This window comes from Microcebus murinus, chromosome 5 (genome assembly GCF_040939455.1).
Source record: "Microcebus murinus isolate Inina chromosome 5, M.murinus_Inina_mat1.0, whole genome shotgun sequence".
Lineage (NCBI taxonomy): Eukaryota > Metazoa > Chordata > Mammalia > Primates > Cheirogaleidae > Microcebus > Microcebus murinus.
Genome location: NC_134108.1, coordinates 101330920 through 101358765, shown reverse-complemented (window position 1 = coordinate 101358765; position 27846 = coordinate 101330920). Strand labels below are relative to the sequence as shown.

General features: G+C 52.9%; 3 protein-coding genes across 4 annotated transcripts in view; 1 reads left to right on the top strand and 2 right to left on the bottom strand.

Annotated features, from left to right (window-relative positions):
• The window catches only part of ZNF318 (zinc finger protein 318), a 91759-nt gene extending 90135 nt beyond the window's left edge, over window positions 1-1624 (bottom strand). Inside the window, exon 1 of the mRNA XM_012773112.3 lies at window positions 1453-1624. The gene's annotated coding sequence lies outside the window, so the exon portion shown is untranslated. The remainder of the gene's footprint in view (window positions 1-1452) is intronic.
• On the top strand, window positions 1395-22612 carry ABCC10 (ATP binding cassette subfamily C member 10). Its single transcript, XM_076003329.1, has 21 exons — window positions 1395-1837; window positions 4868-6086; window positions 7375-7602; window positions 8534-8690; window positions 8946-9055; window positions 10759-10838; window positions 11462-11633; window positions 13319-13417; window positions 13816-14005; window positions 14714-14791; window positions 14943-15137; window positions 15929-16082; window positions 16268-16457; window positions 18101-18444; window positions 18780-18949; window positions 19457-19617; window positions 19887-20140; window positions 21146-21291; window positions 21373-21470; window positions 21691-21803; window positions 22128-22612. The coding sequence occupies exons 1-21, from the start codon at window positions 1677-1679 to the stop codon at window positions 22279-22281; spliced, it is 4473 nt and encodes a 1490-aa protein (XP_075859444.1). The 5' UTR covers window positions 1395-1676; the 3' UTR covers window positions 22282-22612.
• DLK2 (delta like non-canonical Notch ligand 2) lies at window positions 22539-27757 on the bottom strand. 2 transcript variants are annotated; one of them, XM_012773121.2, is made up of 6 exons: window positions 27537-27757; window positions 26902-27107; window positions 26560-26623; window positions 25356-25486; window positions 24150-24294; window positions 22539-23460 (listed from the first exon to the last, which is right to left on the bottom strand). In XM_012773121.2, the coding sequence occupies exons 2-6, from the start codon at window positions 26975-26977 to the stop codon at window positions 22725-22727; spliced, it is 1152 nt and encodes a 383-aa protein (XP_012628575.1). In that variant the 5' UTR covers window positions 26978-27107; window positions 27537-27757; the 3' UTR covers window positions 22539-22724. The 2 variants fall into 2 exon arrangements, with proteins under 2 accessions (XP_012628575.1, XP_075859445.1); XM_076003330.1 differs by having other exon boundaries at window positions 26902-27032.
• Between the last annotated feature and the right edge of the window lie 89 nt (window positions 27758-27846).

Here is a 27846-nt window from a genome sequence, read left to right as displayed (position 1 = left end):
TTTATTAAGAGGCATGCAGTGTCTGGTCGTGTCTTTTTGTAAGTTAGCAGCCATTGATCATCATTGCTTAGATGATCCATTAATTACTAAAGTTTGTGAAATGCAAACCTACTTAATTTTTAAAAATAGGAAAATTAGGCCGGGCGCGGTGGCTCACGCCTGTAATCCTAGCACTCTGGGAGGCCGAGGCGGGCGGATTGCTCGAGGTCAGGAGTTCGAAACCAGCCTGAGCAAGAGTGAGACCCCGTCTCTACTATAAATAGAAAGAAATTAATTGGCCAACTAATATATATAAAAAATTAGCCGGGCATGGTGGCGAATGCCTGTAGTCCCAGCTACTTGGGAGGCTGAGGCAGGAGGATTGCTTGAGCCAGGAGTTTGAGGTTGCTGTGAGCTAGGCTGACGCCACGGCACTCACTCTAGCCTGGGCAACAAAGCGAGACTCTGTCTCAAAAAAAAAAAAAAAAATAGGAAAATTAATTCCTGACATAGAGAGGTACCAGGCTTCTTATTGACATTAAACAGGATAATCATAGTTGTCATTTGTTGAGCTTCTGTTCTTCAAGTGCTATACACACTCAGGTAAAGCAGAAACCAGTATCATGCCTGACAAACATAATAAAACTAAGAGGCAGAAGTAACTTGACCAACTTCACACTGCTAAAACTTGGTGGGGTCAGCATTCAAACCCAGGTCCTCTTAACTACAAAGCTTCTATTCTTCCCACTACTTCCTTAAAAGATTTATTTATTGGAGAACTACTCTAATCAAAGACTTCCCCTAGGCATGGTAAATTATTAATTGTTAAATTAATTATTCAACTCTTTTGACAGCACTTTGGTATTGGTATCGCCCCCATTGTACAGATAAAGAAACTGAGGCTCAAAGAGGTTAGGTAATTTCCCCAAGGTCACACAGCTCTAGAATAAAGAAGGAAATGGTTTGTAAGTGTCCTTAGTGGCATTATTCGTCCATGTAGTAGGTATGTCCGGTTTCTCAGCTCTTTAACCGTTAAGAATTACAGCGTGCAATGTTTGTGCCAACTGGTAAGCAGCAGCTAGATGGCAGCGAGTACTCCACATAAGAGGGTATAAATTATGTTGCACTAAAACGGTCGATATGCAAGGGAGATGACACAAGCGTGCCGTAACCAAGGGCGCTACGACAGCAGCGCGCCTGCATTGAGCAGCCATCGGAAGCAGAGAGACGCGCACGCGCGCAGAAGGCCTGCGCATGGGGGCGGGGGAGCGAAGAGAGCCTGCTAGGTCTTCCAGCCTCCAGGGGGCGCCAGCCAAGGCTAGCCCAGCACCCTAGTTCCGCCGCACGTTCTTTTGCATGCACCAATACTCAGGATATCAGAATCCGGTGCAGAGCAACTTCTTCAGGTTTGAGGTTCCGGATCCCTGGGGGCGGGGAAACGGGAAGGGAAAGAAAGGTGGCAGGGTGACCTACCAGAGTCCAGAAACTCGCCAGCTCCGGGGAGCGAAACCTCCTCCCTTTCTACCCTTGGAGCTACCGCGAGAATGGGCAGGGTCTGGCTCTGGGGCGGAAGCGAAGGGAGGTCCCGGTTCGGGGGCGGGGCGGGAGGCGGAGCGACCCGGCTGGGACTTGCTGGCGAAGCCGGCTGACAACCTCGACTTTTTTCACCGTTGGCTTTCCCTTTAGGTGAGGCGTTCATGGAGCGACTCCTGGCCCAGCTGTGCGGCACCAGCGCAGCGTGGCCTCTCCCGCTGTGGGAGGGAGGCACCACAGGCCATTGCTTCACGCAGCTGGTGCTCAGCGCCCTGCCCCACGCGCTCCTCGCCGTGCTCAGTGCCTGCCACTTGGGCACCCCGAGGTGGGTAGAGATGGGAGCAAGACATCTGTCTTTGTGGGCCTGCAGACCTCACCCGCAGCCAACATTTCCCCCTCAATGTCACCAGAATAGCGAGGTCTTCGAGTAGGACAGAAGTAGAATAAAATCTGAGCATTACCATTTAGCAGCTGTGTGTGTGGCTGTTTGAGGACAAGTTACCTACCTTCTCTGAGTCTCATAGCATTGTTAGGAAGGTATAAATGAGATAATTCATTTAAGCATATAGTGCAGTGCCTGACAGGTTTTTAAAGGCCCAATGCATGTTAGAAATCATCACTATTGTACATTTTCAGATCCCAAACACAGCTGTCATGAATTGCAGGCAAAATTGCGTGAACAATGTTTTCAGCCAAAAAGGATGACTTGTGTTTAAGTTATAGGGCCAGTTTCTCACCACATCCCTGAAACCTCAGTGTTCCTAGGTTAAGAAAAGCATAGGTAGGCTTGGTGTTGTGGCTCACGCCTGTAATCCTACCACTCTGGGAGGCCGAGGTAGGAGGATCCTTTGAGCTCAGTAACTGGAGTCCAGCCTGAGCAAGAGTGAGATCCTGTCTCTACAAAAATTAGAAAAAATTAGCTGGGCTTGGTGGCACATGCCTGTAGTCCCAGCTACTTGCGAGTCTGAGGCAGGGGATTGCTTGTACCCAGGAATTTGAGGTTGCTGTGAGCTAGGCTGATGCCATGGCACTCGGAGCAACAGAGTGAGACTCTGTCTCAAAAAACCAAAAACAAAACAAACAAACAAAAAAGTATAGGTAGATTCAGCTGGAGAGGAAGCAGTAGATAGAGGAGAAGAGCAAACTTAAGCCTTCCTTGGTTTAGGGCTATAAGGTGTGGGTGCTAAACTAACCTTGATTTCGTATTAGTTTTTGTATGGTTAGGGATGATTAAAGTCAGTCTCATTCTGGCTGCTGAGAAGGTAAGAAGGTGATCTCATCTCTGCCTTTGAGAGTTCTTAGTCTTTTGGGGTAAAGTGTCCCTATATAAGAAGAATTTGGGGGCTAATGAATCCCTTCCTTGAGTAGGAGCTGCAGATCTGTTTGGTCTTGGAGGAATCCCGGTTTGTCTCTTACATAGAATGAGACAAAAGTCTCAAAGGGGTCAGTCAGTTATCAAAGACATCCACAGCCTGCTCAAAGGAGTAGCTATTAAAAATTGGCAGTCCTTCAGGAATTCATGGTCTAATGAGAAGGCAAGAAAGACCATCATGTAATAAATAGAAATTGCAGCTATCTCATGTAATAAATAGAAATTGCAGCTATCTCACTTCACTTATTAGGCTTTTGTGTGTTGCTCATAAGGGTTGGAAGGATCCAGAATCTCAAACAAGAAAGGACCACAGAGGTTTTTGGGTCTAGACTCTTCATTTCTCACTGTGCTGTTGAGGAAAGTATAGAGAAAGGGAAAAAGACTTGCCCAAGGTCATGAGCCTGGTTGATGGCTAACCGGGGGCCAATATACCAGCCTCCAAGGGCCCAGTGTTCTTTCTTCTGTCCCCATATCTTGGGAAATAGAATTCTTTTTTTTGTTTGTTTGTTTTATTTTGAGACAGGATCTCACTCTGTCCCCCAAGCTGGAGTGCACTGGCACTATCATGGCTCACTGCAGCCTCAAACTCCTGGGCTCAAGCAATCCCCCGCCTAAGCCTCCCAAGTAGCTGGGACTACAGGCATGTACCACCACACCCAACTAATTTTTAAATTTTTTGTAGAGACAACCTCACTATGTTGCCCAGGCTGGTCTTGAACTCTTAGCCTCAAGTGATCTTCCTGCCTCGGCCTCCCAAAGCATTGGGATTACAGGCATGAGCCACTACTCCTGGTCTGGAAATAGAATCCTTTAAGGTTGATTTTTATTCCCATCTAAACCCTTCCATATAATTGCCATCAGATTGACTTTTAAGAAAACTCAAAGAATTTTAGTTTACAACTAAACTTTTTCAGTAACCCATCCCTGCCAACAAAGGATGTAACAGATTTAGTCCTCTTTTTATGTGAACCTTTAAGGCATTCTGATATTCACTATTGCAGATGGGTTTTCCTGTGTTTGATTCTGAATACAGATCACCTTTTGTTTTACTAAAAACATTTTTTATATGCCAAGAAGATATAGACAAAAGGACAAAGAGATTTTTCTTCAGCTGAAAGAGTCACAAAAGTGATCCACACCACCTTCTATAATCAGTGGAAAGACAGAAAGTAGAATATTCAGAGGCTTTATAAAATTTAGGCTATAGTATTAGAATATAGCAGCTGTATGTAAGTCAAATTTTTATTCATCTAATAGTGCTTCTAGTGAATTTAAGGGTAATCTTAGGCGGATCCTTTTATTAAAATGACTATGCATGCCTTAGTGTTTATATGTATGAAGACTTATGATTGTTTTTTCTAATTAGAGTTCATGTTAGGTACAAGCTTAATTCAAAATTGTTAATGCCTATGGTGAAAGAATAAATCAGAAATGATGTGTTGGCCGGGCTTGGTGGCTCTCGCCTATAATCCTAACACTCTGAGAGGCCTGGGTACAAGGATTGATTGAGGTCAAGAGTTTTGAGACCAGCCTGAGCAAGAGTGAGACTCTGTCTCTACTAAAAATAGAAAAAGATTAGCCGGGCATGGTCGTGCGGCCCTGTAGTTCCGTCTTCTCGGGAGGCTGAGGCAGGAGGATCACTTGAGCTCAGGAATTTCAGTTTGCTGTGAGCTAGACTGATGCCATGGTACTCTATCCTGGACAATAGAGGAAGATTTTATCTTAAAACAAAACAAAAAAAAAAACAAGAAACAAACAAAAAGAAGTGATGTGGGTAGGTTAGAAAATGGATTGGGTCAATTTGGGAAGACTTCCTTGAAGGAAGGACCTGGGTTCCAAGGTAAAGTGGGGGTAGGGATAGATTGTGCAAGGCAGGAAGGGAGTTGATTCCTTAGGTAAGTGAATTGTTGAAGGTGAGGGGTATGTCTGAGCCCTGAGTCAGCCGTGATGTGCCTTCTTTTCTTTCTTCCTCCTTGTCCCCAGGAGTCCAGATTACATCCTACCTGGCCGTCCTGGCTGGCGCCTCCGACTTGCAGCTTCCTTCCTGCTGTCCATCTTCCCGCTGCTAGACCTCCTTCCAGTTGCTGTGCCACCAGGGGCAGGCCCAGGTCCTGTAGGGCTAGAGGTGTTGGCAGGGTGTGTGGCAGCTGTGGCCTGGATCACCCACAGCCTGGCCCTATGGGCCTTGGCCCATTCCCCTCATAGCCACCCCCGGGGGCCCTTGGCCTTGGCTCTGGCAGCCATCCTGCCAGCTCCAGCCCTAGTGCTGACGTTGTTATGGCATTGCCAGCAAGGCACACTTCTGCCCCCACTTCTCCCAGGGCCCCTAGCCCGCCTATGCCTTCTCATCCTGCAGCTGGCTGCACTGTTGGCCTATATACTAGGATGGGCAGTGCCTGGGGGGCCACGAGGCCCCTGGGCTCCAGAGCCCCTCCTGTCTGAGAGTCAAGAACCTGAGGTGGCTGAGGATGGAGAGAGTTGGCTGTCACGATTTTCCTATGCCTGGCTGGCACCATTGCTGGCCCGTGGGGCTCGTGGAGAGCTTCGGCAGCCCCAGGACACTTGCCACCTCCCCCACAGGCTGCATCCAGCTTACGTAGCCCGTGCCTTCCAGGCACATTGGCAGGAGGGGGCCCAACTGTGGAGGGCCTTGTATGGGGCCTTTGGACGGTGCTATCTGGCACTTGGACTGCTGAAGCTGATGGGGACCATGCTAGGATTCTCAGGCCCTCTGCTGCTGTCCCTACTGGTGAATTTCCTGGAGGAGGGACAGGAGCCACTGAGCCACGGCCTGCTCTATGCTCTTGGGCTAGCTGTCGGGGCTGTGCTGGGTGCTGTGCTACAGAATCAGTATGGGTATGAGGTGCGTAAGGTGACACTTCAGGCACGAGGGGCTGTGCTAAACATTCTGTACCGCAAGGCTTTACAGCTGGGGCCCAGCCGCCCTCCTGCTGGGGAGGTCCTAAACCTACTAGGCACCGACTCAGAGCGGCTGCTTAACTTTGCTGGGAGCTTCCATGAAGCCTGGGGCCTGCCGCTGCAGCTGGCCATCACCCTGTACCTGCTATATCAGCAGGTGGGGGTGGCTTTTGTGGGTGGTCTGATCTTGGCTGTGCTGCTGGTTCCTGTCAACAAAGTGATTGCTACCCGCATCATGGCCAGCAACCAGGAGATGCTACGGCACAAGGATGCACGGGTTAAGGTAAGGGGCTGTGCGGGGTCCCTTAGCTATCTGGAGACCTCATCCAACCTGGCTCTGTAGGTCCGCCCATGCACATTGCCTGAGGGACTGAATGTTACTTAGAAGTTAAGAGCTCAGACTGGAGAAAAACAGACCTCGGTTCAAATCTATCCTTACTAACTAGTTCAGTCACTTCAGACAAGTCACTTAACCTCTTTGGGCCTCTACTTCCTCATGTGTAAAAAGAGGATAATAATAGCTTGCCTCACAGGGTTGTGGTGAGGGTCTTATAAGATAATGCTTAGCATAGCACCTGTCAGAAAGTGAGCTCTAAATAAATGTGGCCCATTGGTAATACAGCAGCATTAACTCATGTGGCCCTAGGCAGTGTCCCTAGGCGGTAGGAAGTAATCTCCCTGGAACCAAATGGGTTTTTAGTGACAGAGCTGGGACCCAAGTCTCCCACCTCCTTGTCCAGGGCACAAATCACTGCATGGCTGCATGTGGAGAGGCCTAGGAGAACCCCAGCTACCTCTTAGGAGTGGGCTATGGAGAAGGAAAGAGGTCACTTTCCTGCCTGTGCCAACTCTAGATACTGAGGGTCTGGCTGAATCAGTTCCAGGTTCTGCAGTGACTGTGGGTAACTTTACAAAGGGGGTAGCAGCCCTGGGGGTCCATACAGCATAGCTATTAACCTTACTGGAACAGCTCAGTGCTAGTGGGGAGAAGGGATTGGTAGCAGATTATGGCCTGAGGCCTTTTCTCATGCCTGTGACAGCTACAGACTAGGTCTCTAAGGAGTTCCTGGCCCTTGCCCATCTTGCCTGGGCTCACTGGCCTGTTTGACCCTGGCTGTGGTGTGGCCTCTTATGCCTGTATACTCCTATAGGAATAGTTTCTGTATCCCCCAAGCCATGGGCCAGAACTGGTGGCTGTCCCTCAAAGCCCACATGTTTTGGCTTTGGGAAATAATCCTCAGTCCCTTATCTGGTGGAAGAAGGAGTGCTTTTACTGCAATATGGTGACCTGCCTGCACCTTCCACCACTTCATCTCCCAGGAGGATAGGGAATTCTAGCTCCAACCTGTCCCCAGCTGGAGCAAATGGAGAAGTAAAAGAGACACTGGGAAGGGAAACAACCCAGGGCTGAAAAGGATTTGAGGGGCAAGATTTCCAGAAAGGAATGAGGTGAGGAAGAAAACCAAAGCTAGAGAAGTATAGAGTATCTGGGAGCTCAGAATACTTGACATTCTCTGCCAGGAGCCTGGGAAAGACTCCACCTCACACTGCTTCTTGTCTCCTGTCCCTAGCTCATGGCAGAGCTGCTGAGTGGCATTCGGGTCATCAAGTTCTGCGGGTGGGAGCAAGCACTGGGGGCCCGGGTAGAGGCCTACCGGGCTCGAGAGCTGGGGCGACTCTGTGTCATCAAATACCTGGATGCAGCCTGTGTATACCTGTGGGCTGCCCTGCCAGTTGTCATCTCCATCATCATCTTCATCACTTATGTCCTCATGGGGCACCAGCTCACAGCTACCAAGGTGAGGACCAGGAAGGGAGAGGAAGGCTCTGGGAAGGCATGAGAGGTGGACTTAGGCCCTGGGTGCTGGCTGGCGAGGAGGCAAGGATCCCTGATTGCCTCATCCTTTCCCAACCAAAGGGAAACTCTAAAGGGATCTTTTTCTGGGGCCTTGGATATATAACCCTCCTCTCTGTGGAGGAATTCCTTTCTTTCCTCTCCTCTTCCTTCCATTCCATCTTCCATTCAGGCCCAGCCCTGAGATTGGTACCTTTTCCCTCATTCTAATGGCTTTGGGAAAAATCCATGATCCAATGCTAGGTCTGGCCAAGGAAGGTGATGTTGCTACTTAGAAATTATGAGGGGCCGGGCGGGGTGGCTCATGCTTATTATCCTAGCACTCTGGGAGTCCAAGGCAGGTGGATTGCTCAAGGTCAGCAGTTTGAAACCAGCCTGAGCAAGAGCAAGATTCCATCTCTACTAAAAATAGAAATTAATTGGCCAACTAAAAATATATATAGAAAAAATTAGCCGAACATGGTGGTGCATGCCTGTAGTCCCAGCTACTCAGGAGGCTGAGGCAGAAAGATTGCTTGAGCCCAGGAGTTTGAGGTTGCTGTGAGCTAGGCTGACACCAAGGCACTTTAACCCAGGCAACAGAGTGAGACTCTGTCTCAAAAAAAAAAAAAAAGAAAAGAAAAATTCTGAGGAAGTCTCAAAATGAGCTAGGCCTATGCACTTATCAAGATGCAACCATGATCCCTGGAAGAACATTGAAATTTCTAGGATTCTGGGAGTAGCCACCTCTACTACCTCCAATCCTAGGATTGTCCAGCTATCCCCTCAGTTCTGCTGCTGCCCTGTTCTTCCCTCCACAGACCTGTTCACAGGGCCACCTATAGAATAGGGCCTTGGATGGCTCTTCCACTCCACCCCTCTTCCACTCCACTTAGGTGTTCACGGCCCTGGCACTGGTACGCATGCTCATTCTTCCCCTCAACAACTTCCCTTGGGTGATCAATGGCCTCCTGGAAGCCAAAGTGTCCTTGGACCGGATCCAGCGTTTCCTTGATCTTCCAAACCACAACCCCCAGGCCTACTACAGCCCAGGTAATGGGAAGCTAGAGGGCAGAACCTGGCACAGGGTGAGGAGGGAAATGTAGCCACTTGGCATTGTGCATAGATGGTGCCAAAAGGAGTCAGAGGCAGCAGAATGCCAGCTGAGCAGACCAAGACAGAGACTGAATTAGTCCTGGGCATGAAGATGTGGGGCCAGCAAGTCAACAACATGCCCCTGATTTACCCTCCCCAAGCAGGTTGGAGGTAGATTAGGAGCCCAAGTTGAGTGGCTTCTTCCCTCTTCAGATCCCCCCACAGAGCCGTCTACAGTATTGGAGCTGCATAGAGCCCTCTTCTCCTGGGACCCAGTTGGAACGAGCCAAGAGACCTTCATCAGTCACCTGGAAGTGAAAAAGGTTTGTTGGACAGAAACCCTGGGAGAGTCCCCAGACCAGTGAGAGAGATGGAGACTCCGTGACAGATGAGCAAAGACTGAAGCAATCATAGCTGAGTGGCTCTGCAGCTCTAGCTGCTGAGGGAGACAGGGGAGGGGCTTGGTGAGCAGGTTCCAGTCTGAGAGGAGACAATACCTCATATCTGGATCTCATTCTGCCACACTCAGCTTTTTTAGGGTAGTCATACCTCTCCTTGGTCTTTAGGCAGCTCATATTCTCCCAGTTCAGACCAACAGGTGTGTTTGTCTCTTCATGTCCCTCAGAGGCCAAAGAGTTCAGAACAGGCTCCAGGGCTTATCCAGCATCTCCCCCAGGCTGGGGACTTAGGATAGGGGCCCAGCACCCCCTTACGAGAAAGATTTTGCGAATGGGATAGATGATCCTCTATTTAGCCTGGTGAAAAGCAGTCACACCCTCTGACTCACACTGCAGCACACAAAAAGAACTTAAAATGTGAACATTCCTGGCAGAGGGCGACTCCTGTTCACCCCTAGTCCTGAGTTTTCACTCTCTCCTGACCTTTGTCCAACCCCGTGCCCCACAGTTCAACTCAGCGTTCTCTAGTGGTGGCTGAATCGCCTCCACCACATTTGGCTCACATTTCTGGCTTGGGCTGTATGTTTTGTTTTTCCTCTTAGTCCAGGCAAGACAAGGCTGGAATTTTCAAAGGAATTTTGCTAATGTGTGTGTTAGGGCTTTTTTGGATATGTCATAGAAACCCAGTGAAGCTAGCTTAAGCAAACAAAAAGTTATAATAGGGATATAGAGATAAATTGCAGAATCCAAAGGCAAAAATGCAACTGGATCTTAGAAACAGCCCAGAACCAGGCCTCAACTTGCACAGCTTTCTTCTTTCTGTGTGTTTCTCTCTCTTTATTTGCCTGGTTCTTCCCTCTCTGTGGACCCACTCTCCATTGAGCAAAAGGTGTGACTGCAGAGAGCTCTCCCACATATAGCTGCAGCCAACAAGAGGGAGACGCTGGCTCTGGATCCTGATCCCACATTCCCAGGGAAGGTCTTAGATTAGTCTGGTGCCCACTTGTAGGTGGGTCAACCCTAGCTGGCAGGACGGGGACGTCACAAACAGCTTCTGAGAGCCCAGCCCCTTTCTAGAAAAGGAAATAGGACTCTGGTTTTTGTTGTTGTTGTTGTTTGAGCAGGAGATAGCTCCATGAACATCTGTTACAACTAAGAAAGAAAGAACAAAAAGTTTTAAACTACAAATCACAGAAACAGGCACCTGTGCAAAGCACTGAGATATCAGACTAGCCACAGGTTGACTTAGCCAGCCCAGCATTCAGGCCTCAAAGCCTGGAGTCCTTCCCGCTCCTCTCCCCATCCTGGGATGCATGTCTCAGAGCTTACCTTGGAAGTCCTTGGGCATTTTTCTCCCATCCCCTCTGGCATGCTTCTTCCCTTCAGAGACTCCTCACATACACAGTGAAACTGATAACAACTCTGAGTGGAGAACAAAACACACTACTTCCCTAGATCCAACAGATCAGCCTGTGAGTTGGAAGGTTCTTTCCCTACACACTAATTGGGGCCTAGAGAGAAATCTCAGTGGGAGGATTGACAGCCCAGTACCTTAAAAGGGAGACCACTGCCCCCTTTGTCCCTTTCTCTGTAGAGAGCAGACATGTGCTTGTGTGGCTTCCTTGCAGGGTATGCTGGTGGGCATCGTGGGGAAGGTGGGCTGTGGGAAGAGCTCACTGCTGGCTGCCATCACTGGGGAGCTCCACAGGTAACCAACCTTCAGCGCACGCCTGTTCTTGCTCAGCCCTTTAGCAACCACTTACTGAGCCCTGCTACCTGTCAGACACCTTTATAGTGGCCTGGGGTACCAAGAATTGGTCCTTTTACTGGGACAGCTTGCAATCTGGAAAGGGAGAGGCAGTCAGGAAATGAACCGTCATAATCATTACACCAGAGTGTTATAAGTACTATAATAGTGAGCAAAGAAGAAAAGAAATGGAAACATTTCTCAGCTGCTCTTTCAGAAATGTGGTTGTGCAGGGAAGGGATCCAGAGATGAACACAGGTTTGAGGGAAGGCCTCTTTGTCTTTAGGTGACAATGAGTACAATGTGGTGGCCACACTCTGTACTGAGCTCCTGAGAACATCTAGATATGACAGCTGCTTGGCTATAGCCAAGGAGCACTTTCTTCCCTTCCCCATCTAGAATGAGCCCATAGCCTCATTAGGACCCCTTGACCTCAGTGGCTGCCAAGTCAGAGAGCCATGTGACACGAAGGGCAACCCTACGTAGAAGACAGTAGTGTGGGAAGGCTTCTGGGAGGCAGGGGCTGGACATGGAGGGACCCAGTGGGGAGCTGGTCCCCATGCTGCTGGCCTGGCTTTCTGCAGGCTGCATGGGCAGGTGGCAGTGTGGGGGCTGTCCAAGGGCTTTGGCCTGGCCACCCAAGAACCCTGGATCCAATTTGCCACCATCCGAGACAACATCCTCTTTGGGAAGACATTTGACGCCCAGCTGTACAGGGAGGTGCTAGAGGCCTGCGCCCTCATCGACGACCTCAGCGTGAGTGCCTGGCCTTGAAACCTCTTGGCCGCCTGCTTCCCCGTTATCCCTGACACCTCAAACTAGAGACTTGCTTCTTTGGAAATGGCTTGCTTCTACTCAGGCATCACTTATCTAGGACTGGCCAACATACTTTGGTCCTCCCAGAGCTACTTGGTTCCCCCTTCCCCATAGGGCCTAGAAGGGTGATGGTCACTGGGTGTTCCACGTAGCAGCTGGGAGAGCCCTGAAGTCACTGGAGCCAGGAGGGTTCAGTGAGGCTTAGCTCTGTGTAAGTCTGGCTACTGGTTCTGATGCAGGAGGCCCTCTCCCACCTCCCACTGGGAAGGCTTGGAAGAGTCAAGGTCTCTTTTGGTTGCAGGTTGCCCTAGGGGAGCCTGCCAAGCCCATTAGATTTCCCATTGCCTCCAATTCAGAGTACTAAATTTATTGGAGAAGACATTCCAGATTTCTCCCATTTCTTCCCACCTACTTCCCATGTCCCCTACAAGACTGTCATCACCGCTACCCTACCCAGGTAAATGTGGAATTTCTTTTCTTTTTTTTAATTTTTTAATTTAAACATTTTTTTCGTTTTTCTTTTATTTTCTTTTATCCCATTTCGGAAGAGAATGTCTGATTGTGGAATTTCCTGGAAAGGAAGACCTTTGACTTTGACCATGGGGCATTCTGAGTCCATTTATCACTTGTTTCTGCATCACACTTTCCCCACATGTCTGCTAGGTCCTGGATACTGTTCTAGGCACTAAGAAAAGAAATGAATAACAAAGGTTTTCCCTCAGTGAACTCAGCATCTAGTGGATCATTGGTGCTTCCTCTGGGTTTGGGGACCTCTTAGCTTAGTAGACCATTCCTGAGGCCACCAGGAAGGCTCAGGGTACATTCCTTCTGTGAAAAATTTCACATTAAATTTGCCCAGCATCATTTCTTGCCTATTAAAAAGGTAGGGGGGCGGCCGGGCATGGAAGCTCATGCCTGTAATCCTAGCACTCTGGGAGGCGAGGCAGGAAGATTGCTTCAGCTCAGGAGTTTGAGACTAGCCTGAGCAAGAGTGAGACCCCATCTCTACTAAAAATAGAAAAATTAGCCAGGTGTGGTATTATGTGCCCATAGTCCCAGCTACTCTGAGGCTGAGGCAGGAGGATCGCTTGAGCCTAGGAGTTTGAGGTTGCTGTGAGCTAGGCTGGCACCATGGCACTCTAGCCCAGGCAACAAGCAAGACTCTGTCTCAAAAAAATGCAGATGATCATTTATTGAAACCTTAAAATCTGTACCCCCATAATATGCTGAAATAAAAAAAAATGCAGGGTGGCAAATGTGGCAGAGTGGTTAAGAATCTGAATTTGTGCCCTACCCCTAACTAGCTGCGGGCAAGGTAGTTAATCTGTCTGAGCTTTGGTCTCACCTGTGAAAAGGAAATAATACCAGCTTTGTAAGGTTGTCATGGAGTTCGAATGAGATGATGCCTGTCAAATGCCAAGCACATAGTAAGTGCTCAATAAATGCTAGATGTTGTTGGAATTATGTTTTGTCTCCTCTGACTAGCTCACCCCAAACTTAAGTCTAATCTCAAGCTGCCTACCTCTCTGCCTACCTCCGCACCATCTATTTCCTGCAAAGGGATAAGAAATGAGCCAGAAGGTATTGGGGAGCTCATTGACCCACTGTGGCACCTTTTCCATCAGATCCTGCCGGCTGGAGACCAGACAGAGGTGGGGGAAAAGGGGGTGACCCTCAGTGGGGGGCAGCGGGCCCGGATCGCTCTTGCTCGTGCTGTCTACCAGGTAAGCTGGTGTGGGAGAAGAGGTGGAGGGAGTCCAGAGCCTTGGGAGCTTGGCTGAGTGGAGGGAATGGGGATATTTTCCTCGGCATATGGTTTCTTCCCTCCCCCATTTCATGTTCCTGAAGTGTTGGTCATCCTATCCCCCTTTTGCAGATTTAAGGCAGAAATAAAAGGCCCTTTAAAAGTATTATATGGTCTGAGCACTGGCCATGGAGTGCTGGCCTTGCCTGACTGGAGGGAAGTCCACCCTCAGGTCTCCCCTTCTCTACTATTGTGGGGGTAACCCCCATAGTTCGCAGCTGTCTTCTGTGACTTCCTTGGGATGTTTCAAGGAGAGCCTCTGGATTCTGGCCAGAAGACTGGGGTCCTGATGCCTATGGTGTGCCCGTTTCTCCCTAGGAGAAGGAACTCTATCTCCTCGATGACCCTCTGGCTGCTGTGGACGCAGACGTGGCCACCCACCTGCTGCACAGGTGCATCCTGGGCGTGCTGAGCCACACCACACGGCTGCTGTGCACTCACCGCACCGAGTACCTGGAGAGGGCCGACGTGGTGCTGCTGATGGAGGCCGGGCGCCTCGTCCAGGCCGGTAACGTGGGGCAGGAGCCCGGCCGTGGGAGGGGAGCATCTGCCCAGGTGTGACGGGGAAAAGAGACAGGTGGACTGTCAAGTGCAGATTCTGCCACCCCTCCACATGTGGCCTGAGCACGGTCAGCAGCTCCTCCTGGCGTGAGGAAACGGAGAGCAGGAGGGAGAAGGCGCACAGCAGCTGGCGTATTTGGGGCTCGTGGGCTTTGTGACTGAGTGCTCTTGGGAACTTAAGAGGCCAAGGATCTCTGAGAATGATCTGATGTCCTCAGAGAAGAGAAAGCAGTGAGGTTTAGAACAATCCTTTTGTAAAAGAACGAAGACAAAATACTCTGAAGAGAATTATTATGCAGAGGGACCTGACCATGGGTTAGTTCACTGGGAGAGAAATAGGAGGAAGTGAGCCTCTTCCAGATGTTGGGAATTGAGGGAGAAAAAGCTCTGCAGTAATGACAGGTGACCCTGGACAGGTGCTCACGCATGGCTATGGCTGTCCTCTTAGGGGTGGATGTTTGTCCTCTGCTGCTTGAAATCCATGTCCAGAGGGATGAGTCCTGCTCAGAGTCTGGGGATCCAGGGCAGGATCCTACTAGGGTGGGTGAGAGGGGAGAGCCAGCGAGAATGGGGAGGTAGGATCGGCACACACATTTAGAAAGGCATGGAGTAGATGCAGAACAGGCCCCTCTGAGTCCCCCCTTCTACCTTCCAGGGCCTCCTTCTGAGATTCTGCCATTGGTACAAGCAGTCCCCAAAGCCTGGGCTGAGGATGGACAAGAGTCTGACTCAGGTATGTCCCACAGGTGGAAAGAAAGGGCTTGCTTTTCATTGCCACACTATAATTTTTTTTTTAAACAAAGCTTGCCTGCTCCTCTGAAACTGATTTTTTTAACTGGCATCCTGCAAGCTTAATTCCTCCATGTCCTCCCTGATTCTTACAGCCATAGCCCAGTCAGTACAGAATCCAGAGAAAACAAAGGAGGGCCTGGAGGTGGAGCAGAGCACATCTGGCCGCCTGCTGCAGGAAGAGAGCAAGAAGGAGGGTGCTGTGGCCTTGCATGTGTACCGAGCATATTGGTGGGCCGTGGGCCAGGGCCTGGCCCTAGCCATCCTCTTCTCTCTGCTCCTCATGCAAGGTAAGAATATACCCAGGAGTCCTTCTGGGTTGTCCAGGTGCCCATCACCTTGTACTGATCATTACAAAGCCCAGAGACTCACCAGGCATGGGTAAACAGCTGGGACAAAAGGCATGCCTTCCACCCCGCCACGGCTGGGCACGGTGGCTCATTCCTGTAATCCTAGCACTCTGGGAAGCTGAGGCAGGAGGATCACTTGGGGTCAGGAGTTCGAGACCAGCCTCAACAAGAGTGAGACCCCTGTCTCTACTAAAAATAGAAAGAAATTAGCCAGGCAACTAAAAATAGAAAAAATTAGCTGGGGCATGGTGGCACACACCTGTAGTCCCAGCTACCTGGGAGGCTGAAGCAGGAGGATTGCTTGAGCCTAGAAGTTTGAGGTTGCTGTGAGCTTGGCTGACCTGACAGCACTCTAGCCCAGGTAACAGAGCGAGACTATCTGAAAAGAAAAGAAAAGAGAAGAGGAGAGGGGGAGAGGAGAGGAGAAAAAAGGCATGCCCCAAATGCTGAAAGAGGCCCTGGAACGAGAGGGGTGTACTCTATAGGTGTCTTCAGTTCTTCTCCCCAGGTTAGCTCTCATTCTGCAAAATTGAGGTCATGCTCTCCCCAGGGCTGAAGGGTGAGGGCCTAGGAAGGAAGTGCATGCTAGGGAGGACTTGGGATGGTGCACAGTGGGGAGGCCAGGACGATGAAGAAGGGTAGGAACCAGAGTCAAGAGCAGAGAAAGGGTGTTTGAATAGAACAAAGGAGAGTGTCTGTCTCACAGCCTTTTCCTTCCTGTCCACACTTAGCCACGCGGAACGCTGCCGACTGGTGGCTCTCCCACTGGATCTCTCAGCTGAAGGCAGCCAAGAATAGCTCCCAGGAGGCGCCAGCCTCTACCAGCCCAGGTTCCACAGGGTTCTTCTCTCCACAGCTGCTCCTCTTCTCCCCCGGAAGCCTCTAGTGAGTGGCTGGGGCTGGGAGTAGGCCTGGTGCTCTGTGTGGTCGCCAGGCAGGGAGTGAGGGTTGTGGCTGGTGTTCCAGGGGCTGTGTCTCCTGGAGAGTGGGGGGAGGTGGAGGGGGGAGGAGAAGGGACCCCCCGAGTGGCCCTACTTTTGGTTACCCACAGCCCCCTCCCCACCACCCAGCGCCCCAGTGTTCCCACTGCCCAAAGCTGCCCCCAATGGCTCCTCAGACATCCATTTCTACCTCACCGTATATGCAACCATTGCTGGTGTCAACTCCCTGTGCACCCTACTCCGGGCAGTGCTCTTCGCAGCAGGTACCCTCCGAGCAGCCGCCAACCTGCATCGCCGCCTGCTGCATCGAGTCCTTACGGTGAGGGGATGGGGTTGTGGGGAGCCCAACCCCAGCCCCACAGAGTGTCCTCCCAGTACCTGGGCTCCTTTGGGGGCCCCATCCAACATCCCTAGTCCTCAGGGTGGGAGCAGCACGTGACAACCTCTGAGACCCCGAGTGGCTGCAGAGCACAGTGGCTGCCTGGATTCAAACCTAGTTACTTAAGCCTATGTTTCCTCATCTGTAAAATGGGACAATAAGAGAATCTACCTGAGAGTTACTTCCGTTTTGAACTTCAGGTGCAGAGGGTTGACCCCTTAGTTCATACAAGTCCCCTTTTCTGTTTTATTTCTTTATCTATCCCCTTTTGTCTCCATACCCTATTTCCATTTCCCCGTCCTTCCTTAATAAGCAACCATTCTCAGTGTGTTTAATATGTATCTTTTTGCAAAATGCCTATTTTATGTGCATATATTTTTAATTTATGTAAATGATACTGTGCTAGATCTCACATTCTGTTTCATACAGTTTTTATTTAGGACTGTTTCTAAGATCTGTCCCTGTTGCTCCGTATATATGTAGTCTGTTGCTTGCCCCACATACTCATGAGGACTAAACTAATTAGCACATGGAAAGTGCTTAGCATAGTGCCTAGCACTCACTGAGTGCTCACTCAGCAATTATTATTAATGTTACTATTACAAAGCCCTTTTGTGTTGGTTTTCTTGTTAGGGTTTCACAATAACCCTGTGAGGTAGGTTCTGTTATCCCCATTTTACAGATGAGGAAACTGAGGTGCTGGGAGGTGAAGGGCCTCTCTTCCGGCAGCTGAGAAGGAGACATCTCAGTGCTGTGAAGGAATTAATTTCTCATAAGCTGGCAGTAGGAGCTGTTTCAGAAAGTCATTGGACCTAGTCCCCTGCCTGCTTACTTAGTTCCCAAAGTAAAGGTAGAGACAGAGGACAGGGTAGCAGGAGAAGAGAAAGGGCTCCCTTTGAGACTGTACCTCCAAATAATAGTCCCAATAGCTAGCAGTTATCAAGCACTTACTTCCTGCCAGGCAGACTCTGCTAAGCACTAGACTGCTGTATATACAGCATTTAATCTTACTAACAGCCCTATGAGGTGCAGTTCCACTGTTGTCTCCATTTTTCAGACGAGAAACAGGGGACTTTGCCCCTTGCCTGGGGTCTCACATACACTAAGTAGCAAAGCTGGAATTCAAATTACAATCTGACCCCAGAGCCTGTGCTCTTAACCATGAGATAATATCAACTTTGGCTGATAATATTCCCCATTCTGTCCAGCCACAAGCAATCAGAGTGTTCCTCCTAACACCTAACTAAATGTCACTCACTGGCCAGAAGTTCCCATCTTCTGGAGAGAGATTAGCTCCCTTCCCTTGAAAGGGCAGTAGGCATGTCTAGCCCAGAGGGAGAGGAATGGCCGGCATAGCCTTTGGGGGTTGCCACTGGGCAGAGGGATGAGAGAGTGTCTATAGACTTTTCCACCCTGGGATATTCTTCTTCCAAGCTCTGCCAGCCCCTCCTCTCTGCCCTAAAATTCTGGGGATACTTTACTCCTTTCCTGTTCTCTATCTTGGGTTGCCCATCCCCCAGGGCTGCCCACCACCCCTTTTCTGCCAGACCCTGCCCTTGCCCAACCATCCCCTTCTCTCCCAGACACCAGTGACTTTCTTTGATGCCACACCCTCTGGCCGGGTCCTAAACCGCTTCTCCTCTGACGTGGCCTGTGTGGATGACAGCCTGCCCTTCATCCTCAACATCCTCCTGGCCAACACGGCAGGCCTGCTGGGCCTCCTGGCTGTGCTGGGCTCTGGCCTGCCCTGGCTGCTGCTGTTGCTGCCGCCTTTGAGTGTCATCTACTATCGCGTGCAGCGCCACTACAGGGCCTCCTCTCGGGAGCTGCGGCGCCTGGGCAGCCTCACCCTGTCTCCACTCTACACCCACTTGGCTGACACCTTGGCCGGCCTCCCTGTGCTCCGGGCCACCGGGGCCACCTACAGGTGTGCGAAGTCTGCCCCTCCCAGCCAGAGCCCAGGGGGATGAGTTGCTGGCGAGAGGGGAGAAGAGGGCCCCCCCCCAGAAGAAGGCCATGTGGGGTACAGGGTTCAAGCCTCCTGGGGGAGAAGGGCAGAGTGGGTGAGGGCACCAGGGGAAAGAGGAGAACAACAGAAAAAGAGATAGTGAGGCAGAGCTGACCCCGTTCGAAAGAGCACGTTGGCATCCCTGTATCCCTGAGTGAGGCCTGTGGGTGTAGAGATCAGCTCCCAAGAGGGAGGTGTTCTTTAGGGAAGGAGTCTGGGTGGAGCAGCCTCACCTCCCTCCTGGCCTCTCGCAGGTTTGAGGAAGAGAACCAGCGACTCCTGGAGCTAAACCAGAGGTGCCAGTTTGCTGCCAGTGCTGCGATACAGTGGCTGGACATTCGGCTACAGCTCATTGGGGCGGCAGTGGTCAGTGCCATCGCGGGCATCGCCCTGGTGCAGCACCAGCAGGGCCTCGCCAACCCAGGTGCCACCCCAGGACCCTTCACCCCTACCTCACGAGCGAATTATTCCAACCCTGCCCCAGACCTTTCCCTGTACCGTTTCCCCAATAGTTCCTCCTAACCAAGGTTCCCTATGAGGATGTAGCATAGTAACCGTCATCACCTTCAGTTTAGGGTGGAGGAGACAGTCTCCAGGAGTGACTTGCCAGGTGGTGGTGGCTCTGGGGCCAGAATGAGCCATCTGAGCTTCTGGTCTCAGTCCCTTCCCTGCTCCTACCCCCATCCTCACCATCCTGCCCCAGCCCACTTTAGTCTTCCACCTGCCCTCCCTCTGAGCTTCTCCAGGCCCACTCTACTGCCTTGCATCAGCCTCCTGCACTCCTGGCCTAGGTCCTGTCCCCTTCCTGCTTCTCCGCTGCCTCCTTTAAATGCCCACAGTCCACAGCTTGATTCTTTGCTGTCCTGCCCCTACCTCCCACACATGTCCCAGCATCCAGGCTCCCCCAGCAGCTGGTGCTTCTCTCCCCCAGGACTGGTTGGCCTGTCGCTGTCTTATGCCCTATCCCTGACAGGCCTGCTCTCAGGCCTGGTGAGCAGTTTCACGCAGACGGAAGCCATGCTGGTGAGCGTCGAGCGGCTGGAGGAGTACTCCTGCAACCTGCCCCAGGAGCCCGGGGGCCAGCCGCTGCAGGTGAGTTCCGCCCGGGCCAGAACCCTGAATGGCCCTCCTGAAGGCCCCAGTCTCTCCCTGGTTCCTCTCTTTTTGCTTCTCACTCATCTTTCTCAGCTCCTTTAGCCTCCCTGCATGGTTACGAACATTCTTCACCGTGCCCTTTCCTCCCCATCTCTCCTCATTCTCCCACCTTTTCTCCCATGCTGTCCATTTCTCTTTCTCCCCTCCTCACCATCACTCCTCATCTCACTCATCTCCCTTTGTCTTCTATCTGTGGACCCTAACAGCTGCGCACCGGCTGGCTGACCCAGGGGAGCGTGGAGTTCCAGGATGTGGTGCTGGTGTACCGGCCAGGCCTGCCCAATGCCCTGGATGGGGTGACCTTCCGTGTGCAGCCTGGAGAGAAGCTGGGCATCGTGGGCCGCACGGGCTCCGGCAAGTCTTCCCTGCTGTTGGTGCTCTTCCGGCTGCTGGAGCCCAGTTCGGGGCGAGTGCTGCTGGATGGTGTGGACACCAGCCAGCTGGAGCTGGCTGAGCTCAGGTCTGGGGGAGGAAGTTGGGGGTGAGGGAAGAGGGGAACCAGAACTACCAGGACTTGAAGGAGGACACAGCTAAAAGGCTTTATGTAGACTCAGGGCAGCCAGGGCTGACCAGCAGCTGAGATGGGAGATAGGACGAGCAGGTAGGATAGAAAACTCTTAGTGCTCAGGTTCAGAGTCTCAGCTGGTGCTCTCAAGGTCTTCCTCACCCTGACCCAGACCACCTTTCCAGCTTCCTCTTTCTTGTACTTATCGGTGTCCACCCTCCACTCTAGGGCACTAGTCGCTGCCTTCCAAACCAGAGTCCGCCAGGTAGCGTGCCTCTAGATACTGATCCCCTCAGCCCTCAGGCTCAGCAGGCAGTGCGTGGGATTGCTTGAGACTGGGCCACTTGCCCCTGGTCACAAGTGGCCTCATCTGTGGCTATACATCTCCCACTCCTACCCCCAAGTTAACCTAGTATCATTTTCTCTGAGTTCCACGACATGGAAAAGGTAGGAAAGCTGGGTCCTAAAGCCCTGGGCACATGACTGACCCCAGGGCCTGACCCTGCCTCCTCTGCCTTCTATTCTAAGCTGTGGTGGCCTTACCTTACAGCTTGACCATATAGCTCCTCAGGACCCAGTTCCAGGGCCACTCGAACCTTGAAGTGTCCCATATCCATTCAGCCATCCAGTCATTCCCTGCTTAGCCCCTGCTGCCCCTGGGTCAGTGCCACACAGTTTAGCCCATTTGTTTTTGCTGGTGTTTTGTACCTCAGTGAGATGTAGGCTGCTTAGGGACAGAGTGTAGACCCTTGGTTTCTTTGGTATTGCTCCTCATAGCACCAGCCCAGTTCTAGGTGCACAGATGACTGACTGGTCGTGTGGGGATGGGGTGGGGAGCAGAAGGGGTTATGTTCAGGTCTTATCCCCAGGCTGTCCTGGAGGTGCTAGTCCTATAGCTAAAAAATGTAGGAGCAGAAGTGGCCACATCTCCAGCCTGGACCCCATGTCATTGTCCCCCAGATCCCAGCTGGCTATCATCCCCCAGGAGCCCTTTCTGTTCAGTGGAACTGTTCGGGAAAACCTGGACCCCCAGGGCCTACATGAGGACAGGGCCTTGTGGCAGGCCCTGGAGCAGTGCCACCTGAGTGAGGTGATTGTATCCATGGGTGAGTGCTGGGCCCTGACCCTGGAGCAGGGAGGGAGCAGGAAGAGGCCTGGACCCTGCAGTGAGGATGCTGTCCTTGCAGGTGGTCTGGATGCTGAGCTAGGCGAGGGGGGCCGGAGCTTGTCCCTGGGGCAGAGGCAGCTGCTGTGTCTGGCCAGGGCTCTCCTCACCGATGCCAAGGTAAGAAGAAAGGAAGGGACATTCAAGAGGGCTAGGAAGGAGGCAGGGGACTTATCAGGGTTAGAAGGTGGGTTGGAGAGAGGCTTCAGGGGACCAAGTTGGGTTTCCTTTCAGAGCTTGCGGTGGGGAGCTGTAGGGGGGGCCTGGTGTTTGGGCCCAGCCCAGCCCACCCTACAGCCTCTCCTCCCCACTCTTCCCCTACACCCTTCCCACCTTCCAGATCCTGTGTATTGACGAGGCCACAGCAAGCGTGGACCAGAAGACAGACCAGCTGCTCCAGCAGACCATCTGCAAACGCTTTGCCAACAAGACAGTGCTGACCATTGCCCACAGGTGTGCAGGTGTTCAGAGTGACTGTCTAATCAGGGACTGCAATGGCATAGACCCAGAGCCTCAGTTCCTTTCAGGAACACTGGGAGTCAGGGCCCTAGAGATCACCCCCCACCAAACCTCAGCTCCTCCTCCAGGCACTACCAGCCCTTTATAGCACTTCATCTAAGGGAACCCTGCAGTCCTTCCCAGGCCCAGAGCCAGGGGCTAAAGCCTGTGGGACAGACCTGTGCTGTCCTGGGGGGAGAGGAGGGAAAGCAGGTCAGCATTCTCCCTTAGGGCATTGTCCCCCATGCCCCCACACTCACCATCTCTTCTCCCACACAGGCTCAACACGATCCTGAACTCAGACCGAGTGCTGGTGCTACAGATGGGGAGGGTTGTGGAGCTGGACTCCCCTGCTGCGCTGCGCAAGCAGCCCCACTCACTGTTCCAGCAGCTGCTGCAGAGCAGCCAGCAGGGAGCCCGGCCCTTGCCCTGAGGGCCTGAGCCTGATCCCCCACCCTCCAGGGTTCTCCCCTCCACCACTGGCTGGACAGAGGTACAGAGGTGCGGGCTGCTCGTTTACATTCTCCTCTGTGGCTCTCCCTCACTTCCCCAGGGGGGAAACGGGCACCCTGGGTTACTCTTTAGAAGCATCCTTGGTGGGCAGAGTCCCGAGGCTTCTGCAGAACAGGCTACACTCCGGCCCTCTTGCGTCTGGGACTCCAAGTGGGTTTTTCTGACATAGGAGCCCACTTGCATTTTCATAGTTTTATTTGATAAAATTCCCATCTTACATTCTGTATATTAAAAAAATAATATTTCTGGTGCGAGGCTGAGGTCCCCTCAGTGTGTGTACCAGGCTGAGGGGTGGTAGGAAAGGACCACTCCAGTTTGAGGGGTGGGGAGGCGAGGAAGGGGGCGGGAAAGCCCCCACCTCCGTCACAGTGCTGTGGTCTTTCCAGGCTCAGGCGGCAGGTCAGGTGGCAGGGGGAGCCCTGCTGGCAGCATGCTAACCTGACACTCCTGGTCCTGGCACGCCGGGGCGTAGTGTGGGGCAGGGTAGCAACAGAGTCCGGGGGGGCAGACACCCCGGCGCCACGCCCTCAGAGTCAGCAACATGGTGGCCAGGACCAGGGCAGCAGTGAGGGCCCCAAACACCACCAGGGCCACCAGGCTGGGCTCACCGAGCCCGGCTTCTTGCCTCCGCACTACCTCCTTCACTGAGATGCGCAGCAGACCGGCCCCCGCACTGTGGGGGGCTGGCTTCGTGGCAGGTACCACCACAGCTGAGGTGGGCGCTAGGGGGATGTTCACTGTGGTGGCAAGATCTGGGGCGGGTAGAACAAGCTCACAAGTCTTGCCACCATAGCCACTGGGGCAGAGACAGTCAAAGTCGTGGACACGGTCCCGACAGCGGGCCCCTCTCTGGCATGGGCGGCTGGCACAGTCATCCAGGTTGATGGTGCAAAAGCGTCCAGCAAAGCCCACTGGGCAGAGGCAGGAGAAGCGGTTTATGCCATCGAGGCAGGTGGCACCATTAGCACAAGGCCGCATCAGGCAGTCATCGACATTCACCTCACAGCGGGCACCCACAAAGCCTGCCAGGCAGCGGCACGTGAAGTTGAGGGCAAAGCCCTGGTCATCCTGGCACTGCCCGCCATTCCGGCATGGGGAGCTGGATAGGGCAGGAAAGGACATTGATACAAACTTAGTGACATCTGCAGAGTAGCTCAGGTCAGCATCCTGACCACTGCCCCTCCCCTCTTCTAGCTATGTCACCTCAGGCCACTCTCTGAGCCTCAAATACTTCATTTTAAAAATGAGAATAAAAATAGTACGAAGCTTCCCAAATTGTGTGGGTTAAATGAGATAATCCAATGTCAAGCAACTAGCACAGGGCCTGGCCCAAAGGCAGACTCAGGATAAGTGTGCTATTATTATCCTCACAGGCTCACAGGCCTGAATCGGAAATGAGGACAAGTCCAGCCCTGCAGGGCCATTTCCTCATCCATATGATGAGGCATAAGCCTGCTGTGTGGAACATCTTTAGGGGTACATGCCGGTGTTGAGGAGGATGAGGGGAGTCCTAGGCCCCTCAATCTCCCCACACCCACTCTCCTAACCAGAGCAAACATTTGAGCAACTCCTATAGATTATTGTTGTTGAAGAAATGGTTCAGAAAGTGTAAAAACAGTTGAGAAACCCTTCACTAGGGACACTGTGGCATGCTGAGGTCTTATCCTAGGTACCTCCATGTGCATCCGACCCTCACTCCTATACCCTCTCGACAGTCCTGCCTCTCTCCTCATCTGGTCACTAGATTCTGGTCTAGCCTCCTACTCACCCCACAGGCCCAGCACTCACCCCGCCTGTTCACAGGGTCCGGCCTTGCGCTCGCAGTCATGCCCATGGAAGCCTGGTAGGCACACACAGTGGTACTCACCGCCCCCGTCATAGATGCACTGGCCTCCATTCCGGCAGGGGGACTGTGTGGTACAGATGTGCTCATCTGGAGAAAAGACAGGGAAGACTCCCTCACTTCTGGTCCCTAGAACTCCCAGACCCAAGGGTCTGTGGGTGTGCGTTACTACGAACCCACCCCAGGCTGGAATGGTGGGGGGACAGGACAACACTGAATTCAGGGTCAGGGGACTCCTGGCCCTGCCCCTGCCACTGCCAGTCTGCTTCAGGCTGACTTTGGGCAAGTTGTAGCTCTTCTATGGGTCTCAGTTTCCTCATCTATAAAACAAGTACAGTTTTTAGTTTTACTTTCCTACCTCATGGGGTTACGTTAAGGCAGCAGTCCCCAACCTTTTTGGCATTAGGGACTGGTTTCATGAAAGACAATTTTTCCATGGGTGGGGGTAGGCGGAGCTCAGGCAGTGACAGTGAACGATGGGGAAAAGCTGTAAATACACCACTCACCTCCTGCTGTGTGCCCCTGCCCCCTGCCCCCCACCCCACCCCCATTCCAAAGTTTCATGGAAGACAATTTTTCTACAGATGGGGTGTGGTGGGTCGCAGAGCTCTGTGGCCTAGTCCATAACAGGCCACGGACTGGTACTGGTTCACAGCTCGGTGCTTGGGATCACAGTGTTAAGGATCAATTCAGACAACAGATAGGTATAAAATCAAAAAGGAGGCCAGGCACAGTGGCTCACGCCTGTAATCCCAGCACTTTGGGAGGCTAAGGTAGAAGGATTGCTTGAGGCCAGAAGTTTAAGACCAGCCTAGTGAGACCCTATCTCTACAAAAAATTTAAAAAATTAAGCCAGTATGGTAGTGTGTGCCTGTAGTCCCAGCTGCTCAGGAGACTGAGGAGGGAAGTTGGCTTGAACCCAGGAGTTCGAGGCTGCAGTGAGCTATGATCATGTCATTGTACTCCAACCTGGGCAACAGAGCAAGACTCTATTTCTAAATGAAAATAAATTAATAAATAAATAAGGAGAAAATACCATGCTTTTGAGGGTTTGACCAAGACACAATAGGTACTCAATAAATACTGATAGATGTTCTCCCAAGATACATTCAAGGGGTCCCCAGCCAACAGCTACCCCTTCTCCCCGGTACCTTTGTCACAGAACTTTCCAGCCCAACCACTGTGGCAGATGCACTGCCAGGGCTGGTGGCAGGTACCATGCTGGCAGCCAGGCATCCTCACACAGCGCTCACAGTGGAGGCCCTCCCAGCCTGGGTCACACCTGGCGGAAAGAAGCACAGGGTCAGGGCTCTGGGTGGGACAATGTGAGGAAATGGAGGCAGCAGGACCAGGGCTTCTAGAAACCAGGAGGACATATGACACCCCCCAAGGGAAAGCAGACCTGCCCCAGGTAGGTGTAGGGCTGTGCAGGATCATAGGACACATGTATGAAATCAGACCATCAGATATCATCCCTCAAGTCCTGGTTTTGTACTTTGTGTAACCTTCCTGAGACTCAAATTTCTCGTCTGCAAATTGTGGGTACCTCTCACAGGGGTATGTTGAGGAGGAAAGATAATGTCTGCAAATGCCTCCAATACCACTCCTGGCATGTATGAGGTGCTCATAAACATTTTTTAAAAAATGACCTTGAAAGGTTATAAGGACTATTCTAGGGCAAACACCTGACGTTTTTTTTTTTAAGCCCTCCAAGGTTACACCAAAACAAAATTTTAAAGAGTGTAAATAAATAAATAAAGCCCTCCAAGGATGTAGAGTCTCAAAGACGCCACAGCCAATTGAGCAACCAGCCGTCAGCTCATTTCCTTATGTCCAGACACTTTGCTCCTGCTGTAGAATTTGCCCAACCTCCACCCAGTGAGTCCATTACTCAAATTCGTAAGAAAGATCCTCTTTCATCACGAGTGCTTCTCCCCAGCAACTTTCCCTGCAGCGTTTCTTCTCCAGGCTAAGCTAAACCATTTCTTCTCTTTATCTCTTTCCTTTCTCTCCCCCTTTCCTCAGGGTGCCCAATCTCCAAACTCTCTAAGCTTCAAGTCTCCCTCCTGGTATCTGGAGGAGCTATGTTTCACAATCCCTGCATCAGACTTGGGAGAGTAAAAAAGTGGGAAGATACAAGCTAGAAGAAGCAAGAGGCCAGGCCAAGGGGAATGGGGGTTGGGGGGCATGTGGGGAGGTGGGGGAGGCTGGCCCATCTGCCATAGAGGTGATGGGGCATGAACAGTAGGGTCTTAAGCCCCTGAAACTCTGTTCTGGGGCTTGACCTGGTTGTGAGTGTGAAGGACTGGGAAAATAGGAGCAAAGGGTCTGGGGGCACGTGGTCAGGATAGGTACCTGCAGGAGCCATCAGGTGCACAGCAGCCGTGGGCCAGGTCACAGTGGGAGCTGCAGTCATCGGCTGCAACAGATTGATGTGGGAGGGGTGAGTCTGGGTCAGGGTAAGGCTCCCTGGGATGCGGGACTCAAGAGAGGATTGGGGTTCCAGTAACTGGGTGGACCTTGCTCTGAGGCAGGGCAAGATAGATAAAATAGACCCATCCCATTCCAAAGGGCGACCTGCGTCTTGCCAGCCCCGCGGGTCGGAGCGACTGCAGTGCCGTCTCTGGCCGGCAGAGGTCAACGTGCAAGCGATGGCTGCTGGACAGGGCCGCGACTGGAGCCCGGGGGCGCGCTCACCTCGGACACGCTGACCGGGTGCCCCCAGGATGCACAACAGGCACACGAGATGTAGGCAGCGGCAGCCGCTGGGCATGGTCAGCGCCGGCCCCAGGAGGGACGGACGGATGGACAGCCAGACGTGTGGGCACCTGTGGGACAGCACGGGCGGGGAGGCGGCCAGGAGCGGAGATAGCGGCACGGATACGGGTTCCAACTGACAGGAGCTACGAGGGAGAGGGGCGCTGGGACCGCAGAAGCGGGTGGGGGCAGCGAGAGGGCAGGGGCGGGGAAGGGTAGAGCAGGCGAGGAGACTGGAGACAGGAACGGGAGCGGGGTCTGCGACCAGGAGGCGAAGGATGGGCAGCGCGAAGCGAGGCTAGGGAGCGGGAATGGCTGGGGCGGATCGCAGTCGGGACACAGGGGTCCGCGGGGATGGGGACAGCGCGAGAGGAGGCCTCGAGCACGGAGAGGACGCGGGGGCCGGAGGGAGGGACGGTTCCAGGCAGCGAGCAGTCTCCGCCCCCCACCTTCGACACCCCCGTCGCTCCCACGTCCCCTTCCTATCTCCGCCGCATTCAGCCCGGCGGCGGCGCAGGGCCTGGAATCCCCACGGTGCCCCCAGCCCCGCGCGCCCCTGTCCTCCTGGTCCTCACCTCCGGCTGGGAGGCGGCGCGCCCCGGGGCGCAGAGCGAGGCCGGATCCGACGGGCTCCGCCGAGGGGCCGGGCGGGGGCGCGGGCCGCCCCTAGCTGGCCGCGGGGCTGGGCGCCGAGGCGGCTGCCATGCGAGCCGAGCGCTTGGGAATCTGGGGCTCCAGGCGACCCCGAGCGGCGGCGGCGGCTCCTCGCGCGCGTCCAGGCCCCCTGCCAGGGGCGGCGTGTGCGGGCGGAGCCCGCGCCTCCCCCCCGCCCCCCGCCGGCCCGCCCCCCGCCGGCCCGCGCCCGGCGCCCACCCCACCCCCTGC